The 20322-nt window shown below is 44.1% G+C and overlaps 1 protein-coding gene across 1 annotated transcript; it reads left to right on the top strand.

Annotated features, from left to right (window-relative positions):
• The first annotated feature begins 2041 nt into the window (after positions 1-2041).
• LOC123729323 (protein phosphatase 1D-like) lies at positions 2042-19759 on the top strand. The gene is made up of 6 exons (XM_045704204.1): positions 2042-2176; positions 6709-6835; positions 11114-11266; positions 18289-18470; positions 18750-18968; positions 19502-19759. Exons 1-6 carry the CDS (start codon positions 2042-2044, stop codon positions 19742-19744), a joined length of 1059 nt encoding a protein of 352 aa, XP_045560160.1. The 3' UTR covers positions 19745-19759.
• The last annotated feature ends 563 nt before the right edge of the window (positions 19760-20322 follow it).

Raw genomic sequence — 20322 nt, 5'->3', positions numbered from 1 at the left:
TATTGGTGTCTCTGAGGGGTCTTTGGCCTGGTTTGCTAACTACCTCTCTCAAAGAGTGCAGTGTATAAAGTCAGAAAATCTGTTGTTTCAGCCACTGCCTGTCACCAAGGGGAGTACCCCAAGGCTCAATCCTAGGCCCCACACTCTTCCCAATTTACATAAACACAGCTCAGGCAGTAGGAAGCTCTCTCATCCATTTACAGAATATACAGATGATGGAGTCTTATACTCAGCTGGCCACTCCCCAGATTTTGTGTTAAATGCTCTACAACAAAGCTCTTTCTTAGTGTCCAACAAGCTTTCTCTACCCTTAACCCTGTTCTGAACACATCCAAAACAAAGGTCATGTGGTTTGGTAAGAAGAATGCCCCTCTCCCCACAGGTGTGATTACTACCTCTGAGGGTTTAGAGCCTCATACAAGTACTTGGGGGTATGACTAGACGGTACACTGTCCTTCTCTCAGCACATATCAAAACTGCAGGCTAAAGTTAAATCTAGACTTGGTTTATTCTATTATAATCGCTCCTGTTTCACCCCAGCTGCCAAACTAACTCTGATTCAGATTACCCATAATTTATAGATCGGCAGGTAAGGGTGCTCTCTTAGCGGCTAGATGTTTCCTTACCATTCGGCCATCAGATTTGCCACGAATGCTCCTTATAGGACACATCACTGCACTCTATACTCCTCTGTAAACTGGTCATCTCTGGATACCCGTCGCAAGACCCACTGGTTGATGCTTATTAGGCCTCACTCCCCCCTATCTGAGATATCTACTGCTGCCCTTATCCTCCACACTACAACACCCGTTCTGCCAGTCACATTCTATTAAAGGTCCCCAAAGCACACACAAGGGTCGCTCTTTTCAGTTCGCTGCAGCTAGCGTGAGAACGAGCTGCAACAAACACTCAAACTGGACAGTTTTATCTCCATCCCTTCATTCAAACACTCAAACTGTATCGGTTTATCTCCATCTCTTCATTCAGTCAATCAATCAATCACGGACACTCTTACTGACAGTTGTGGCTGCTTTGGCGTGATGTATTGTTGTCTCTACCTATTTTCCCTTGTGCTGTTGTCTGTGCCCAATAATGTTTGTACCGTGTTGTGTTGCTACCATGTTGTTGTCATGTTGTGTTGCTACCATGTTGTTGTCATGTTGTGTTGCTACCATGCTGCCATGCTATGTTGTTGTCTTAGGTCTCTCTTTATGTAGTGTTGTGTTGTCTCTCTTGTCGTGGATGTGTGTTTTGTCCTATTTTTTTATAAAATGTTTAATCCCAGCCCCCGTCCCCGCAGGAGGCCTTTTGCCTTCTGGTAGGCCGTCATTGTAAATAAGAATTTGTTCTTAACTGACTTGCCTAGTTGAATAAAGGTTAAATTAAAATACAATCTTTGAGGATCTGGGGACACATGCCAAATCTTTTAAGTCTCCTGAGGTGGAAAATATTCCATATGTGTTATTTCATAGTTTTGATGTCTTCACTATTATTCTACAATGTAAAAATAGTACAAAAAATTATGAAAACCCCTGGAATGAGTAGGTGTGTCCAAACTTTTGACTGGTCCTGTATCTACCTCAATTACCTCGTACTCCACCTCAATTACCTCGTACCCCTACACATGGACTGGTTCTGGTACTCCGTGTATATAGCCAAGTTATTTTCTCTCTACATTGTTGGGAAGGGAGAAGGGCCCATAACCAAGCCTGTCACTGTTAGTCAACACGTTGTGTATGAAGCATTTACACATCCTGTAGGTGGCGCTCTGTAGTATTTTACACTATTTACCCCCAGTTGATACAGCTCTGACGTCGATGCGATTCTGGGCATGCCTACAAGGCTTGGAAATAAACAAAGACCAAAAGCGGCTGATTGATCATTAAGCTGCCATAAACTTCACTTAAAATACTTTTTTAGGCCATTTTTTTGTTTAGCTACTAGAAACACCCAGCATCTGAAACAAGACGTCCCTACGGCCATGGAAAACACTTTGTTGATGCGAGTGAGTGTTTTCTCCGACCAGGGAGGTAGGAAATACATGGAGGACGTTACCGAGGTTGTAGTGGAGCCCGAGTCCGGGGAAGACGAGCTGAACTCGAACGAACATGATGATATCAAAGGGGATAACTCGACGGTGGACATTGTGCCTGAAAACCAGCAGCCTGATCGGACTGTACACAACGAGCCTCTATCTCGCCTCCACTACAGTTGCATGGACACAAAATGTACAAAATGGGGACCTAAGTTGTGCTGCAGCTGCACTGGCAGTTTCCACAGTGGAGAGTTCACCGGTCCAGAGCGATAACCGACCCAGCGATCAGTGGGCTTTCTTCGCGGTGTTTGATGGCCACGGAGGCCGAGAGGCAGCGCAGTTCGCACGGGACTATTTATGGGAATTTATCAAGAAACAGCGGGGGTTTTGGTCCAAGGATGACGAGGAAGTGTGTGCAGCTATTCGTAAAGGTTTCGGTTGCCTGCCACCATGCCATGTGGAAAAAGCTGCGTAAGTTACAATCATCCATGTGTCTAGTTAAATATATATATTTGGGATTTGTTATCGCATGTCGTACATTTTATCTAAGAATGAAATGGCTACCACAGGCTCGATGTAACTGAATGTGTGGTTTAGGTTCTCTGGCTTGACTATTAGAATAAAACCTACCACTGCTGGAGCATCTGTCAGTAAGTAGAGTAAAGAAAGAGACATCCCATCATTCCTATCTAACACCCCAGCACCAGGTCACACGGACAGGCGGGTGTACGGGGGCTCTGTGAAGGAGCTTTTCACATGGGGTCTTCCTCTTCTGTTTGCCTTCGATACGGATGACAATGGGTTCAGCTGCTTGTTTGGAAAGAGGTGTAGATGTTATTATACCAAATCGGGTTTATTGTTGTAGTAGGAAGGACAGGTAGCATGTAACCTCTGATAATGTTGGTTGTAAAGGAGACGCATCATATGTATTGGGATTTGTAAAACCATTAGCGGCCCCTATCCCCTATTATCCTTTTGATGAATTAGTCTCTTGGTTTATCAGCTGTGAGGGCAGTTGTATTTAGGGCAGTCGTCAACGATCTGCTCTGGATCTTTCAACTGCTCTGTCAAGTCACCACTAGTGCACAGTCTGCCCACACCAGTGGTTTCCAAACTGTGGGGCACGCCAACCTTACTAAATCTGGCTTTCCAACCATTGAAGGCTCATCAGAAGTGGAAGGGGGGTCCTCGGTGAATTTCATAAAAATACCAATATTGAAACATTAAAGATATTAAACTACCTACAAATATATTCACGTCACCAAATAATTGATTCACAAACACACTGTTTTGTAATGAAGTTCTACAGTAGCCTCAACAGCACACTGTAGAGTAGCACATGTGTAGCCGGAGGACAGCTAGTTCTGTCCTCCTCTGGACATTGACTTCAATACAAAACCTAGGAGGCTCATGGCTTTCACCCCCCCTTCCAAATACTTACACAGTAATTACGACAACTTCCGGAGGATGTCCTCCATCCTTCGGAGCTCTTGCAGCATGAAGTGGCATGTTGTCCACCCAATCAAAGGATCAGAGAATGAATCTAGTACTGAAAGCATAATCTACAGCTACAGCACGGCAGTGCATAACATGTTGTGATTAGTTGACTCAAAGAGAGAGAAGACAATAGTTGAACAGTTTTAAACAAATTAATTTGGTGAAAAATGAAGGAGAAGCGAGAGAGAGACATATTTTGTTGCAGCTTACTAATTTAGCCTACTCAAACACCCGGCTCAAACAGAGAGGGATGCCATGTTAGCTAGCTAGGTATGGCTATCCAACACTGAAAATCTTCCAAGTCAAGGTAAGCATTTGTGTTTTACATGTATTTCACCAGGGCCCTGCTGAACTGCTAAGCTGCTTGCTGACTGTACACTGTACTGCATCATTGTAGCAGGTTTATAACGCTTAGTTCTATGTTAACTGATGTTAGCTAAAATTCTGACAACGAAAAAAGTTTTTCCGCCTGGTCACAAAAACCGTGATGTGTTGAAGTCCACATGAAGTCCATGCGAAGGGAAAAGGTGAGCGGAGGACAACGCAGTAGATGTAGAAGGAATTAACGAGCAAAATGATCATGCTGTTTGTATGTGGCTGCTATAAAAGTGAAGTGTTTTTGCTTGTGATCAGGGGTGTATTCATTACGCCGAGTCTGTTGAAAAACGTTTCTTAAACGGAACGAACGGATAAACATACCTGAATTTGTCCAATAGAAACTCTCTCGTTTGCAACTGTTGACTAATGATTACACCCTAGATCAGCTAGATGCAGGAAAGGTTGGGATTTAATGTCACTGTCTGTCACCTTGATTACCTCAAATTATTCTTTGACTTGTGTGCACCGACGTTGTAAACTTTTCATAAACTAGGTTGTAGCAACTTCACGATGAAGGGAAAATTAGAGTGTCATGTAGTATACTAAACCTATCGAGTTACATTGAACTGGGTGAACGGAATATAAAACGATAGTCATCCAATATGCTTAATAGAAACAAGGCCATGCCATAAAAATAATAATAATTGTCCTACCTTATCTTAAACGTCACCGACCGCCACTGCTTTAAAACTTACTCTTGAAAGTTATAATAGTAGAATGTACAAGGTATAATTTCCAATTGGGTATCATCAGTTCCCTTGTCATGTCCGTCATTACAGACCTTAGAGAGATATTTATAACATAAAATGTCCAGATCAACCAGCACACGTCAGCTAACGTTTTTTAGTTTAGTTTTTTAGTCTGTAAATGTTGTTGTAATGTTTGAGTCACTCATATCATTGAATAAACATTAGACATGGAAAAGTGTATAGAACTGCAAGAAAATGACTGTTAAAACTGCTATGTGGGACGCTATAGCCACCGTGGTGCACCCTATCAACAGCAGGTGCATTTCAAGAGCGGAAATTTGAAACCAAATAAATGTCAAAATTCTAATTTTTCAAACATACAACTATCTTATACCCTTTGAAAGATAAACATCTCTTAATCTAACCACGTTTTACGATTTCAAAAAGGTTTTACGGCGAAAGCATAAATTTAGAGTATGTTAGACAGAGACATTTACACGAGTTGTGTAATGTTTTGTCAATTCAAAGACAGGGTCACCAAAACCATAAAACCAGCTAAAATGATGCACTAACCTTACAATCTCCATCAGATGACACTCTAGGACATTATGTTAGACAATGCATGCATTTTTAGTTCTATCAAGTTCATATTTATATCCAAAAACAGCGTTTTACTATGGCGTTGATGTTCAGGAAATCGTTTCCTTCAATAACCGCAGTCAAGTCACCACCACAAATTAAATAATTAAAATTAGAAAACATTGGTAAAATATTATATTGTTATTTAAAGAATTATAGATTTACATCTCTTGAACGCAATCGACTTGCCAGATTTAAAAATAACCTTACTGGGAAATCACATCTTTGCAATAATCTGAGCACTGCGCCCAGAAAAAAATAAACGCTTATATACAGACAAACGGGCCATGTTGGAGAGATCTAAAATCGAAAATACTATGTAAAATAATCCATTACCTTTGGATTTTCTTCTATCAGATGTCAGCTTCCAGGAATCCCAGGTCCATAACGAATGTAGTTTTGTTCAAAAAGCTCATTATTTATGTCCAAAAAGCTCTGTGTTGTTAGCACACGATCTAAGCCCGCCGGACTTCACTTCATGAACGAGGGGAAAAAATATATTTACGCTCGCTCAAACATGTCAAACGCTGTATAGCATAAATCATTAGTGCCTTTTTAACCAGAACATGAATAATATTCAAGGTGGACGCACGCATTCTTTTAAAACGTTTGGAACGAGGGTACCCAACGTGACCTCGCGCCAGAGTCTAATCGCCATCACCGCCCCAAGGCTCTAGATCGCTCAGATCTCAAAGTAGAAGATTCAAAACACTTTGTAAAGGCTGTGAGAATCTAGTGGAAAGCAATAGGAAGTGCCAAAACATTAATCAGTCCTGTGTGTTTCAATGGCATTGGCTTAAAGGTAAATTCAACACATCAGTATCCACTTCTGTCAGAAAATGTCTGAGGGTTTTGCTGCCAAATGAGTTCTGTTATACCCACAGACACCATTCAAACAGTTTTAGAAACTTTAGGGTGTTTTCTATCCAGCATATACTAAGTAAGTTATGCATATTCTAGTTACTGCGTAGGATTATAACCAGATTAAATCGGGTAAGTTTTTTTCTCCAGCCGTGAAAATACCGCGCCTAGCCCAAAAGTGTTAAACCTGGAATTTCTTTTGTTTTTTTGTTTTGTCTGCTACCCAGAGGGATGTGAAACAGTTTGCCATGAATATTGTTGTGCCAAACATAGATATAGACAAGGTGGAGGCGCGGGATGTTCTTCAAAGTCTGGAAACGGGAGGCCAGAGTGAAAAAGCTGGGGAACCCCTGTCTGTCCAGAAGGGGCATCCAAACGGCAGGCTAGTCTAGATCCTGGGAAACCCCAACGATAGTGCACATTTTTGTTCCTATTGCCAGTATTAAACACAAATTTATTCAACATATCAACTAAATCAAGCCGCTGATTGTTGAATAAATGTGTTTCTTAGTGCTTAGTGTTGACCGGAACAAAATGTGTAGCAACGAAAGTATTTGTTAAATGTCTATGGATGTGTCCCGTAAATGGTATCATATTTCCTTATATCAGGGGCCGCCCGATCCGTGCTCCTGCGTCAGGGGCTCCACGATCCCGCTCCCTATGCCAGGGGCTGCCCGCATCCCGCTCCCCTATGTCAGGGGCTGCCCCGATCCCGCTCCCTACGTCACGTCCGCAAGTCAGGCCAGCCTCTCTATCAGGGCCCGCCGTCTATCGGGGCCGCCCGGGATATCAGGGCTGCCCGATCGCGCCTCATATCAGGGGCCGCCCGTCTCTGGCTCTATATTGTGGGCCGTCCGATCCCGCCTCTCCAAAGAGGAATGATAAACCCCACAGGACTGCAGCTCTCCAGGAACAGGGTGGTAGCAAAACTCAGGAGTGGCTCTCAACAGAGCAGGCTGGCGTTAAAACCTCCAGGATGGTAGTTCTATAGAACAGGGTTGGAGCAAACCTCCTGTGACGGTAGCCCCACAGAACAGGGCTTAAGCAAAAAAACCTCCATGATGGTAGCCCCACAGGAATAGCCAGGAAGCTGGAGCAAACCAGGATGGTAGTTCTGCAGGAACAGGCTTAGAGCTAAAAACCCAGGATGGGCATCTCTACAGGAAATAGGTTGTCGTTAAAACCTCCAGGACGTAGTTCTACAGGAACAGGTTGGAGTTAAAAACTCTCCAGGATGGAAGCCCCATAGGAACAGGGGTTGGAGTTAAAAACTCCAGATGGTAGTTCTGGAACAGGTTGGAGTTAAAACCCAGGATGGTAGTTCCCATAGGAAACAGGTTGAGCAAAAACCTGTGGACAGAATGCCCCCACAGGAACAGTTGGAGTTAAAACCCAGGATGGTAGAAATTTGACAGGAACAGGCTGAGTTAAAACCTCCAGGATGGTAGTTCCACAGGAACAGGGGTTGGAGTTAAAACCTCCAGGATGGTTCCCTACAGAACAGGTTGGAAGTTAAAACCAACAGGATAGTAGTTCCCGACAGGAACAGGTTGAGCAGAACCCAGGATGGTAGTTCCACAGGAACAGGTTGGAGTTAAAACCAACAGGATGCAGTAGTTCCACAGGAACAGGGTTGGAGTTAAAACCTCCAGGACGGTAGTTCTACAGAACAGGGGTTGGATAAAACCGAGAGGACGGCAGCTCTACAGAAACAGGGGTTGGAGTTAAAACCTCCAGGATGGTAGTTCTACAGGAACAGGGGCTGGGAGTTAAAACCCCCAGGATGGTAGCCTTCACAGGAACAGGGTTGGAGTTAAACCCAGGACTGGATGGGAACAGACTACTGTAGAACTGACTGGGTAACTAGACTAGAGGGATGGACAGACTACTGTAGAACTGACTGGGTAACTAGACTAGAGGGATGGACAGACTACTGTAGAACTGACTGGGTAACTAGACTAGAGGGATGGACAGACTACTGTAGAACTGACTGGGTAACTAGACTAGAGGGATGGACAGACTACTGTAGAACTGACTGGGTAACTAGACTAGAGGGATGGACAGACTACTGTAGAACTGACTGGGTAACTAGACTAGAGGGATGGACAGACTACTGTAGAACTGACTGGGTAACTAGACTAGAGGGATGGACAGACTACTGTAGAACTGACTGGGTAACTAGACTAGAGGGATGGACAGACTACTGTAGAACTGACTGGGTAACTAGACTAGAGGGATGGACAGACTACTGTAGAACTGACTGGGTAACTAGACTAGAGGGATGGACAGACTACTGTAGAACTGACTGGGTAACTAGACTAGAGGGATGGACAGACTACTGTAGAACTGACTGGGTAACTAGACTAGAGGGATGGACAGACTACTGTAGAACTGACTGGGTAACTAGACTAGAGGGATGGACAGACTACTGTAGAACTGACTGGGTAACTAGACTAGAGGGATGGACAGACTACTGTAGAACTGACTGGGTAACTAGACTAGAGGATGGACAGACTACTGTAGAACTGACTGGGTAACTAGACTAGAGGGATGGACAGACTACTGTAGAACTGACTGGGTAACTAGACTAGAGGGATGGACAGACTACTGTAGAACTGACTGGGTAACTAGACTAGAGGGATGGACAGACTACTGTAGAACTGACTGGGTAACTAGACTAGAGGGATGGACAGACTACTGTAGAACTGACTGGGTAACTAGACTAGAGGGATGGACAGACTACTGTAGAACTGACTGGGTAACTAGACTAGAGGGATGGACAGACTACTGTAGAACTGACTGGGTAACTAGACTAGAGGGATGGACAGACTACTGTAGAACTGACTGGGTAACTAGACTAGAGGGATGGACAGACTACTGTAGAACTGACTGGGTAACTAGACTAGAGGGATGGACAGACTACTGTAGAACTGACTGGGTAACTAGACTAGAGGGATGGACAGACTACTGTAGAACTGACTGGGTAACTAGACTAGAGGGATGGACAGACTACTGTAGAACTGACTGGGTAACTAGACTAGAGGGATGGACAGACTACTGTAGAACTGACTGGGTAACTAGACTAGAGGGATGGACAGACTACTGTAGAACTGACTGGGTAACTAGACTAGAGGGATGGACAGACTACTGTAGAACTGACTGGGTAACTAGACTAGAGGGATGGACAGACTACTGTAGAACTGACTGGGTAACTAGACTAGAGGGATGGACAGACTACTGTAGAACTGACTGGGTAACTAGACTAGAGGGATGGACAGACTACTGTAGAACTGACTGGGTAACTAGACTAGAGGGATGGACAGACTACTGTAGAACTGACTGGGTAACTAGACTAGAGGGATGGACAGACTACTGTAGAACTGACTGGGTAACCAGACTAGAGGGATGGACAGACTACTGTAGAACTGACTGGGTAACTAGAGGGATGGACAGACTACTGTAGAACTGACTGGGTAACTAGACTAGAGGGATGGACAGACTACTGTAGAACTGACTGGGTAACTAGAGGGATGGACAGACTACTGTAGAACTGACTGGGTAACTAGACTAGAGGGATGGACAGACTACTGTAGAACTGACTGGGTAACCAGACTAGAGGGATGGACAGACTACTGTAGAACTGACTGGGTAACCAGACTAGAGGGATGGACAGACTACTGTAGAACTGACTGGGTAACCAGACTAGAGGATGGACAGACTACTGTAGAACTGACTGGGTAACTAGACTAGAGGGATGGACAGACTACTGTAGAACTGACTGGGTAACCAGACTAGAGGGATGGACAGACTACTGTAGAACTGACTGGGTAACTAGACTAGAGGGATGGACAGACTACTGTAGAACTGACTGGGTAACTAGACTAGAGGGATGGACAGACTACTGTAGAACTGACTGGGTAACTAGACTAGAGGGATGGACAGACTACTGTAGAACTGACTGGGTAACTAGACTAGAGGGATGGACAGACTACTGTAGAACTGACTGGGTAACCAGACTAGAGGGATGGACAGACTACTGTAGAACTGACTGGGTAACTAGACTAGAGGGATGGACAGACTACTGTAGAACTGACTGGGTAACCAGACTAGAGGGATGGACAGACTACTGTAGAACTGACTGGGTAACTAGACTAGAGGGATGGACAGACTACTGTAGAACTGACTGGGTAACTAGACTAGAGGGATAAGTAGTGCACTACGGGGAATTGGGGTACTATTTGGGATGAAGCCAGTGATGCCCACAGAGCAAGTGAGCTTTGAGTGATTTTTTTTCTTCCCCCCAGTGACTTTAAGTTTCTTGCTAAGACAAGTCATCAGCATCGCAGCAGTTTACTGCCAATATATTGTGCTGGTCACATACCATAAGTGTTACTATATCAACCAGCCACTTGGAAATAAAGGTAGGTTATTGAGCAAGTCATTTTGGAACATTTTTATGCTACAACTAATAATAAGACGTGTTAATGGTTTATTGAACATTTTGTAAAAGGTGCGTCCCAAGTAACTCCCTATTCCTTATCTAGAGCCTGGTCACAAGTAGTACACTATATAAAGGTAATGCCTTTTGTGACACTGACTGGCTAAATCATAGCTACTTCTTCATCACTACCTTACTAAATGCCTATGATAACTGTCCTGTCTGTCTTTCTCCCTCCTTTCTCCAGTGAGATAACTGTCCTGTCTGTCTCTCCCTCCTATCTCCAGTGAGATAACTGTCCTGTCTGTCTCTCTCCCTCCTTTCTCCAGTGAGATAACTGTCCTGTCTCTCTCCTGTCTGTCTCTCTCCCTCCTATGTCCAGTGAGAACTGTCCTGTCTGTCTCTCCCTCCTATGTCCAGTGAGATAACTGTCCTGTCTCTCTCCTGTCTGTCTCTCCCTCCTATGTCCAGTGAGATAACTGTCCTGTCTCTCTCCTGTCTGTCTCTCCCTCCTATGTCCAGTGCGATAACTCTCCTGTCTGTCTCTCCCTCCTTTCTCCAGTGAGATAACTGTCCTGTCTGTCTCTCTCCCTCCTTTCTCCAGTGTGATAAAGAAGTCTGGTGTGAACAGGGTGGTGTGGAAGAGACCCAGGTTAACCCATAACGGCCCCGTCCGGAGGAGCACAGTCATCGACCAGATCCCTTTCCTGGCTGTGGCCAGAGCTCTGGGTATGTTGTTGTTGTCTTAAAGCTCCACATGGAAATAGTTTGATTTATTTTGTTAATCTTTCTCCATATTACCTGAAACCTTATTGTTTGCAAAGCCGTTGGAGCTGTCACACTGGCTATTCGGTCCGAACAGATTCACCAAATCATGGACGTTATTTGCACTATACAGATGTCGCCTCACTCAGAGGCACGTGTTGCTAGGCAACCCCCCCTGGACTTGCCCGGGCTAAAGCCACTTAGTGATGGGGAATTCTGCTCTTTTTACTGACATCTGTTTCTGTTTTGACTCGTTCAGTCAAAATAAATCATATTTAGACACATTTGATGAAGTGATGAAGTGAAAACTCAAAAAGAGTTATGATTCTATAATCCTCGTTCACCGTAGGGGGTTTATTGGAGCTGTCATTTGTGACCGAGACTTGTAAACATGTGCTTTAAACAACGTAGACTTACATTTGTTGATTTTTCTAGGCATCCAAATAAGATTATTTCTTGATGCGTTTTTGAAACAAGGTCTAGTTGTGGCCAGATTGTGAACGACTCTTGGACGAATGCATTGGTTGACTTCCATGAGGGTGATTTAAGCACAATATCGTTGGTGAACTGCAGCTCCCCAATCGATTTATTCTCGAGTTCGTGTTTGTTGAACAGAGGATGTGTATGTTTTGGTTCCAGGGTTGGGGAGTAACGGATTACATGTAATCTGTTACATGTAAGGGATTATATAAAAACCGGTAACTAATCCAGATACTTTTGTAAAAACTCGATTACTTCGATGATTACTTTAGAATTCAGAAAAGATGTTTGCAAAAAATTTTTTTTTGACACTTCTTTGTTTTCTCAATGACATTCAAATCAGAGTTGAAAAAAGGCCCAAGTTTAAGTTTGTTCCACCTGAGTGAGTCTGAACACCAATCAGAGACCACTATGATGACACACCAAATGATTACCACCAATCAGAGACCACTATGATGACACACCAAATGATTACCACCAATCAGAGACCACTATGATGACACACCAAATGATTACCACCAATCAGAGACCACTATGATGACACACCAAATGATTACCACCAATCAGAGACCACTATGATGACACACCAAATGATTACCACCAATCAGAGACCACTATGATGACACACCAAATGATTACCACCAATCAGAGACCACTATGATGACACACCAAATGATTACCACCAATCAGAGACCACTATGATGACACACCAAATGATTACCACCAATCAGAGACCACTATGATGACACACCAAATTATTACCACCAATCAGAGACCACTATGATGACACACCAAATGATTACCACCAATCAGAGACCACTATGATGACACACCAAATGATTACCACCAATCAGAGACCACTATGATGACACACCAAATGTGTTTGATGGATTGTGGGAAAAGAGCAGGAATAGGTTTTTGTAGGTTACAGTCCAAGTTATGTCTTCCAATGGTGAGACTGCTGGTCAGCATCCAAATATTATCCAACTTGAATAAACGCTTGGAGGTAAGCATGACAGCAGTGGTGTAGTCTACGGCGATACGGATATCACTTAATATTGATATTTATTACTTATTATTGACTTTAAGCATCAGCTGTCAGAGCAGCTTACCGATCGCTGCAGCTGTACACAGCCCATCTGTAAATAGCCCATCCAACCAACTACCTACCTCATCCCCATATTTGTTTTGTTTTTCTGCTCTTTTGCACACCAGTATTTCTACTGGCACATCCTCATCTGCACATCTATCACTCCAGTGTTAATCTGCTAAATTGTAATTACTTCGCCACTATGGCCTATTTATTGCCTTACCTCCTTACTTAATTTGCATACACTGTATATAGACTTTTTCTACTGTATTATTGACTGTATGTTTGTTTATTCCATGTGTAACTCTGTGTTGTTATTTGTGTCGCACTGCTTTGCTTTATCTTGGCCAGGTCGCAGTTGTAAATGAGAACTTGTTCTCAACTGGCCCACCTGGTTAAATAAAGGACTTGTTCTCAACTGGCCTACCTGGTTAAAAAAAGGACTTGTTCTCAACTGGCCTACCTGGTTAAATAAAGGACTTGTTCTCAACTGGCCTACCTGGTTAAATAAAGGACTTGTTCTCAACTAGCCTACCTGGTTAAATAAAGGACTTGTTCTCAACTGGCCTACCTGGTTAAATAAAGGACTTGTTCTCAACTAGCCTACCTGGTTAAATAAAGGACTTGTTCTCAACTGGCCTACCTGGTTAAATAAAGGACTTGTTCTCAACTGGCCTACCTGGTTAAATAAAGAACTTGTTCTCAACTGGCCTACCTGGTTAAATAATTTAAAGAATGTACGCTGTGGTGTGTTTGGGCTTCAGGCAGAAGTCTTCATGCTTTTGATGTATTTCAGAACTGCAGTTTCCTCTGCTTGGAGCGACAGTGAAGTGGGCAGGGCAGTACGGTGGTCGGTGATCTGTTTGTTTACTTGGCTTTGGAAGACTTTAGAAAGACAGAACAGGATGGATATAGGTCTGTAACAGTTTGGGTCTAGAGTGTCTCCCCATTTGAAGAGGGGGATGACCGCACCAGCTTTCCAATCTTTAGGAATCTCAGATGATACGAAAGTGAGGTTGAACAGACTAGTAATAGGGGTTGCAACAATGGCGGCGGATAATTTTAGGAAGAGAGGGTCCAGATTGTCTAGCCCAGCTGATTTGTAGGGATCCAAATTTTGCAGCTCATTCAGGACATCAGCTGTCTGGATTTGGGTGAAGGAGAAGCGGTGGGGCTTGGGCCAGTTGCTGCGGGGGGGTGCAGAGCTGTTGGCCGGGGTTGGGGTAGCCAGGTGGAAAGCATGGCCAGCCGTAGAGAGATGCTTTTTGAAATTCTCGATTATCTTGGATTTATCAGTGGTAAGTGTTTCCTAGCCTCAGTGCAGTGGGAAGCTGGGAGGAGGTGCTCTTATTCTCCATGGACCCCAAGTATGCTAGCAAGAGCATCCTGTCTGGTGCAGAGATCAACAAGGCCTATGGTGTCATCACTACTGTGTCTCGCCACCTTGGCCTGGATGAGGGAAAAGTTCTTGACAGTCTGGCGAAGTACACTTCCAAGCAAGGGCTTTGGGATGGAGATGCGGTATGGCAGTCGTGCCAACATATCTCATCAGCCACCTGGTGGAAGGGACTTTGTGGATCTGAGGCTCTTTCCCCTGTTGCCTCCATCATCCTCCAAATCCCACCAACATCAGCCGCCTCAGAGCGCAACTGGTCCTTGTTTGGGAACACACACCAAAGCACGCAACAGGCTGACCAATACAAGGGTTGAAAAATTGGTGGCGATCCAGGCAAATTTGAGGCTTTTTGAGCCTGACAACGAGCCAACCTCAACAAGGTTGGAATGTGACAGTGAAGATGAGGCCTCAGAGTCTGATGTTCAAGGGGTGGACATTGAGGAGGTCCAGGTAGAAGACATGGAAACCTGAGAGGAAGACAACCAAAGCTTTAGTCCAGAAACTATCATTTTACAGATGGGAGATGTGATGGATCATTGGGGATCATTCAATATTCCCTTTCTTTTGTTGTTCAGTGAAATCATCCCATGTGAAGAGTCAACTCATTTAATTAAAGCCCATGTGAAGAGTCAACTCATTTAATTAAAGCCCATGTGAAGAGTCAACTCATTTAATTAAAGCCCATGTGAAGAGTCAACTCATTTAATTAAAGCCCATGTGAAGAGTCAACTCATTTAATTAAAGCCCATGTGAAGAGTCAACTCATTTAATTAAAGCCCATGTGAAGAGTCAACTCATTTAATTAAAGCCCATGTGAAGTGTCAACTCATTTAATTAAAGCCCATGTGAAGAGTCAACTCATTTAATTAAAGCCCATGTGAAGAGTCAACTCATTTAATTAAAGCCCATGTGAAGAGTCAACTCATTTAATTAAAGCCCATGTGAAGAGTCAACTCATTTAATTAAAGCCCATGTGAAGAGTCAACTCATTTAATTAAAGCCCATGTGAAGAGTCAACTCATTTAATTAAAGCCCATGTGAAGTGTCAACTCATTTAATTAAAGCCCATGTGAAGTGTCAACTCATTTAATTAAAGCCCATGTGAAGAGTCAACTCATTTAATTAAAGCCCATGTGACGAGTCAACTCATTTAATTAAAGCCCATGTGAAGAGTCAACTCATTTAATTAAAGCCCATGTGAAGAGTCAACTCATTTAATTAAAGCCCATGTGAAGAGTCAACTCATTTAATTAAAGCCCATGTGAAGAGTCAACTCATTTAATTAAAGCCCATGTGAAGAGTCAACTCATTTAAATAAAGCCCATGTGAAGAGTCAACTCATTTAATTAAAGTTAAATTTGTAACTGAATAGTTTAAAAAAAAAAATATATATATATATATATATATATATATTGGAAGGATTTAATCATTTGCAATTATGTCTACTTATGATAAGGTAAAAGGTTTATGTTTCTGTCTCCATATGATATGGTAAATATATCCAATGCAAAAAAACATCTACATTTAAATGGTATTAATATTCATTTGCACATATATTCCTGAAAATTTCTCTGAATATTCCCCAAAATGTGTTGAAGAATTTAACTTGTAAATGCCTCAGGAGCTCAGTTCAACTGTCACACTCCATCAGAACCCAACATATCAACTAGTTTTACTCCAATTTTTGTAAACACACACTAATATAGCCTCATAATATGGTTAAAACCATCATTTAATATCATGGAAGGTCAGTCCTTGCATCCATAACTCTGTCTGTTAATCTGAGAGTGGTTACATTTCTAAAGGCCCCATCTCTCAGTTTTTACCAAAACAGAGGCGGGGCAGCCATTTTGTTATTGTTTCATCTGTGGATTTGCCCTTTAGATAATCTTGATAAAAGGCAGTTGTTTAGAAGTAAAACTGACTATAAAAGGTAAACAATAGGCCTTTAGCAAATCATTTATCACCTGTAAATAGCCCTTTTCAGTAGTGCTCAAAGCAGGCCATTCCATGAGCACAGCATTTATTTTTCAACCGGAATCAATGAGCCCGATCAGTCCTCCATGACAACACAATCATAAACAACAGAGTAAGGCTGGCTAATAAGACCTTAGTTTTGGGGTCATATTCAGATAAAACTATTAGGCTAATACTTCCAGATTTCTAAGTCCTATTCAAATCAAAGTTTATTTGTCACGTGCGCCGAATATATATACCACTTGAAGATCAAGGGGTATAACATTTATTGGAAAGACTGGAATTCTGATAGACTTTGGTTTTCAATGTAAAGATATATAATTTAATCGTATTATTATATGTAGTAGAAAGTAATGGGTTAGAAGAAGTCTACATAACCAACCCATAAAGTAATATTTAACATCTATATATGGCCAGCTATGTAAACTCTAACATTGATTTATCCTGCAATAGATGTCGTTCAATTGGTAATATACACGTTTGTCTTCTTCTCATGCCTCTTAAAGGGAAAGTAATCTAAAAGTAACGGAATGTAATCAGATTATGTTACTGAGTTTGGGGTAATCCAAAAGTTACTTTACTGATTACATTTTTGGAACAGGTAACTAGTAACTAATGGATTACATTTAGAAAGTAACCTAGGCAACCCTGGTTGGTTATACAAAGCTGTGTTCATCATAACATTCAATAATCAATGAAGTGTATTCATTCTTGCAGCATGCGATCAATTATCAGTTATTTTTCTTCAATGCTGCCCCGTTTTCCTTTTCACCCAGCCTTCCATCTAAATCTTTTTAATGGAAAGCGCTGTATAAAATACATCTATTGGTATTGTTATTATCTGCGTTATTATAATTTTTTGTAGGCATCCGTTTGAGTCATAGCAAAGGTTAGTTGTGTCATTTAAAGTCTGTAGAACTAAAAAGAAAGTGCTGGATATACTGAACAAAAATGTAAACACAACATGCAACAATTTCAATGATTTTACTGAGTTACAGTTCATATAAGGAAATCAGTCTATTGAAATAAATTCCTTATGCCCTAATCTATGGATTTCACATGACTGGGAATAGGCCCACCCACTGGGGAGCCAGGTCAGGCCCAGCCACTGGGGAGCCAGGTCAGGCCCAGCCACTGGGGAGCCAGGTCAGGCCCAGCCACTGGGGAGCCAGGTCAGGCCCAGCCACTGGGGAGCCAGGTCAGGCCCACCCACTGGGGAGCCAGGCCCAGCCACTGGGGAGCCAGGCCCAGCCACTGGAGAGCCAGGCCCAGCCATCTTAATACACTGGTTTGGAAGCAAAGTGAAGCACTGCACTACACTACCCTTGACATAAATTCCCTTGTTTCTCAGAGTCGGTTTCACAGGTATGCTTCTTTCCATGGGGGATGCTCACTATTTTCCATAGGGGATGCTCACTATTTTCCATAGGGGATGCTCACTATTTTCCATAGGGGATGCTCAATGTTCACTGTTTTGCTCTTCCCAGACATAAAGAGCCCATATATAACTATTTTTTGAGCAGCAAGACGGGCAACAAGGCAGTTGGGTACAGCAAGACGGGCAACGAGGCAGTTGGGAACAGCAAGACGGGCAACGAGGCAGTTGGGTACAGCAAGACGGGCAACGAGGCAGTTGGTTAACAGCAAGACGGGCAACGAGGCAGTTGGGTACAGCAAGACGGGCAACGAGGCAGTTGGGAACAGCATCATGGGCAACGAGGCAGTTGGGAACAGCAAGACGGGCAACGAGGCAGTTGGGTACAGCAAGACGGGCAACGAGGCAGTTGGGTACAGCAAGACGGGCAACGAGGCAGTTGGGTACAGAAAGACGGGCAACGAGGCAGTTGGGAACGGCAAGACGGGCAACGAGGCAGTTGGTTAACAGCAAGACGGGCAACGAGGCATTTCATCTTCTTTTTGTCCAGTTACTGTAAATTATTGTGGATGTGTGTAAAACCCCCTCTACTTCTCCTTTCCGTTTGTTATCCTGCGTTCCCTTGTGAGATGAGGAACATTTGATTTCATTATATTCTGTCCCTGTAGGCGACCTGTGGAGCTATGACTTCTACAGCGGAGAGTTTGTAGTGTCCCCGGAGCCAGACACCTGTGTTCTGACCCTCGACCCCCATAAACACCGTTACATCATCCTGGGCAGTGACGGGCTGTGGAACATGGTGCCCCCCCAGGACGCCGTCTCCATGTGCCAGGACAACGATGAGGCCATGGTGAGTTGTGATGCTAAACGTCAGTGTGCTGTTCAGTAGGACAAAACATTTTGCAACGGAAAACAAAAAAAAACATCTGTTTTTTTATTGGTTTAGGTATCACTCTGTTTAGAGTTTTTTTTTCTCCCCGCTGAACACGGACTAGGAGTTTTCAAACCGGGACACTGAGGCTTGTGTGTGCAGCCGCGTCTGATTTAATTCATTTATTGTATGACCGACATGATGATAAATAAATAAAATCACAAAACTACTGTAAACAAACCCCCTCCCTCCTTCTAGGCGCCTTGCGGGGTGTCCAGCGCTCGCCAGCTGGTGAGCCACGCCCTCCTGCGGTGGCGCCAGAGGATGCTGCGCGCGGACAACACGTCGGCTATCGTGATCGCCCTGCAGGAGCCGGGTGTCCCTCAGGAGCCCCTCCACCATGAGGAGGTACTGCTGAACCTGGCCGAAGGACAGCACTGTGGCCCCGCATCGGACTCCAACACCTCACCCATCAAGGTACAGAGCAGAGGGACTATTAAGGTTGTGTGTCCAAAATGGTACTCTATTCCCTATATAGTGCACTGTGGAAAATAGTGTGCTATTTGGGCTAAATCATAATTACTACTTCATTACTATATTAGTACTGTCTGAAATACCTCTTGTCTCTCTCGCTCTGTCCCCTTCTCTCTCGCTCTGTCCCCCCCCTCTCTCTCTGTCTCTCTCTCGCTCTCTCTCTCTCCCTCTGTCCCTCTCTCTCCCTCTCTCTCGCTTTGTCTCTCTCTGCCTCTGTCCCCTTCTCTCTCGCTCTGTCCCCTTCTCTCTCGCTCTGTCCCTCTCTGTCCCCCCCTGTCTCTCTCTCCCTCTGTCCCCCTCTCTCTCTCCCTCTGTCCCCTTCTGTCCCTCTGTCTCGGTCTCTCTCTTGCTCTGTCTCTCTCTCTCCCTCCCTCTCCCCCCCTCTCTGTCTCTGTCTCTCTCTCTCTCTCTCTGTCCCCCTCTCTCTCTCTCCCTCTATCTCTCTCTCTCTCTCTCTCTCCCCCCTCTCTCTCTAGGTTCCAGACATGGACATGTCGTCTGCTGTGTGTGAGCTCCTTCCGACCCTGGAGCGTGGACACGGCCTATCAGGGAGCAGCCTGTACGTCCTGGCCCTATCAGATCCCTTCGGCCCGCCCCTCTCCGACTCGGACGACTCCCGCACAGGTTTTCCCCTGACGACAGACAGCTCCGCCCTTGGGGAGGAGCTTAGTGATGTCACCGCCAGGCGGCCCATCGGGCGGCAAACGGACTCAGGATGACACGTCACCCAACCCCGTCCCGTCCGCCAAGAGGACGCGGCGGAAGAATGGCGAGGGAACGGGGCGGGGCCAAAAAGCGGTGGAGGAAAGGACCAGAAGCAGTCTCTGACTCCGCCCCCACCCCGACGCTCTTCCAGCAGCAACACGGCAGAGCCACCGTGTGTGTGTGCTGAGAGACACACACACACACACACACTCTACAGACGGACTAACAGGGACACAAGACAGACAATAACATTCTGCCTCTTCCACAAACTTTTACAAATGACTACTGACTGAGAGACCGGTCACTTTCAGGATGGTGATCTCTCTGCTTGGTGACACCTACTAGTCATATTGATGGATTACGTATTGGTATTGTGTTATGTACACTCTCTTCACTTGTCCTCTGTTATCTTTCGTCTTACTCTGTTCCCTGGGATGGTGGAGAGTCGTGTAGTCATTTTTAACCCACGTAAGTAACTGTGATGCAAAGAAAGGGGGTAACATTTTCAAAACAGCTCTTGTAACACATACCGAGATTCCCCCAAAACAAGCACAACATTTGGGGTCGACGGGCACTTCGAAAAGGACTTCGG

Source organism: Salmo salar, chromosome ssa20 (assembly GCF_905237065.1).
Source record: "Salmo salar chromosome ssa20, Ssal_v3.1, whole genome shotgun sequence".
Classification (NCBI taxonomy): Eukaryota; Metazoa; Chordata; class Actinopteri; order Salmoniformes; family Salmonidae; genus Salmo; species Salmo salar.
This window is presented reverse-complemented; position numbering and strand designations above follow the sequence as displayed.

Bases quoted from the DNA above. Each gene is read 5' to 3' on its own strand.
- LOC123729323 (XM_045704204.1), top strand. From the start codon at position 2,042: ATGGAGGACGTTACCGAGGTTGTAGTGGAGCCCGAGTCCGGGGAAGAC. The intron at 2,177-6,708 runs GTACACAACGAG...TCCTTATATCAG, and splicing joins ACCAGCAGCCTGATCGGACT to GGGCCGCCCGATCCGTGCTC. The intron at 11,267-18,288 runs GTATGTTGTTGT...CTGTCCCTGTAG, and splicing joins GGCTGTGGCCAGAGCTCTGG to GCGACCTGTGGAGCTATGAC.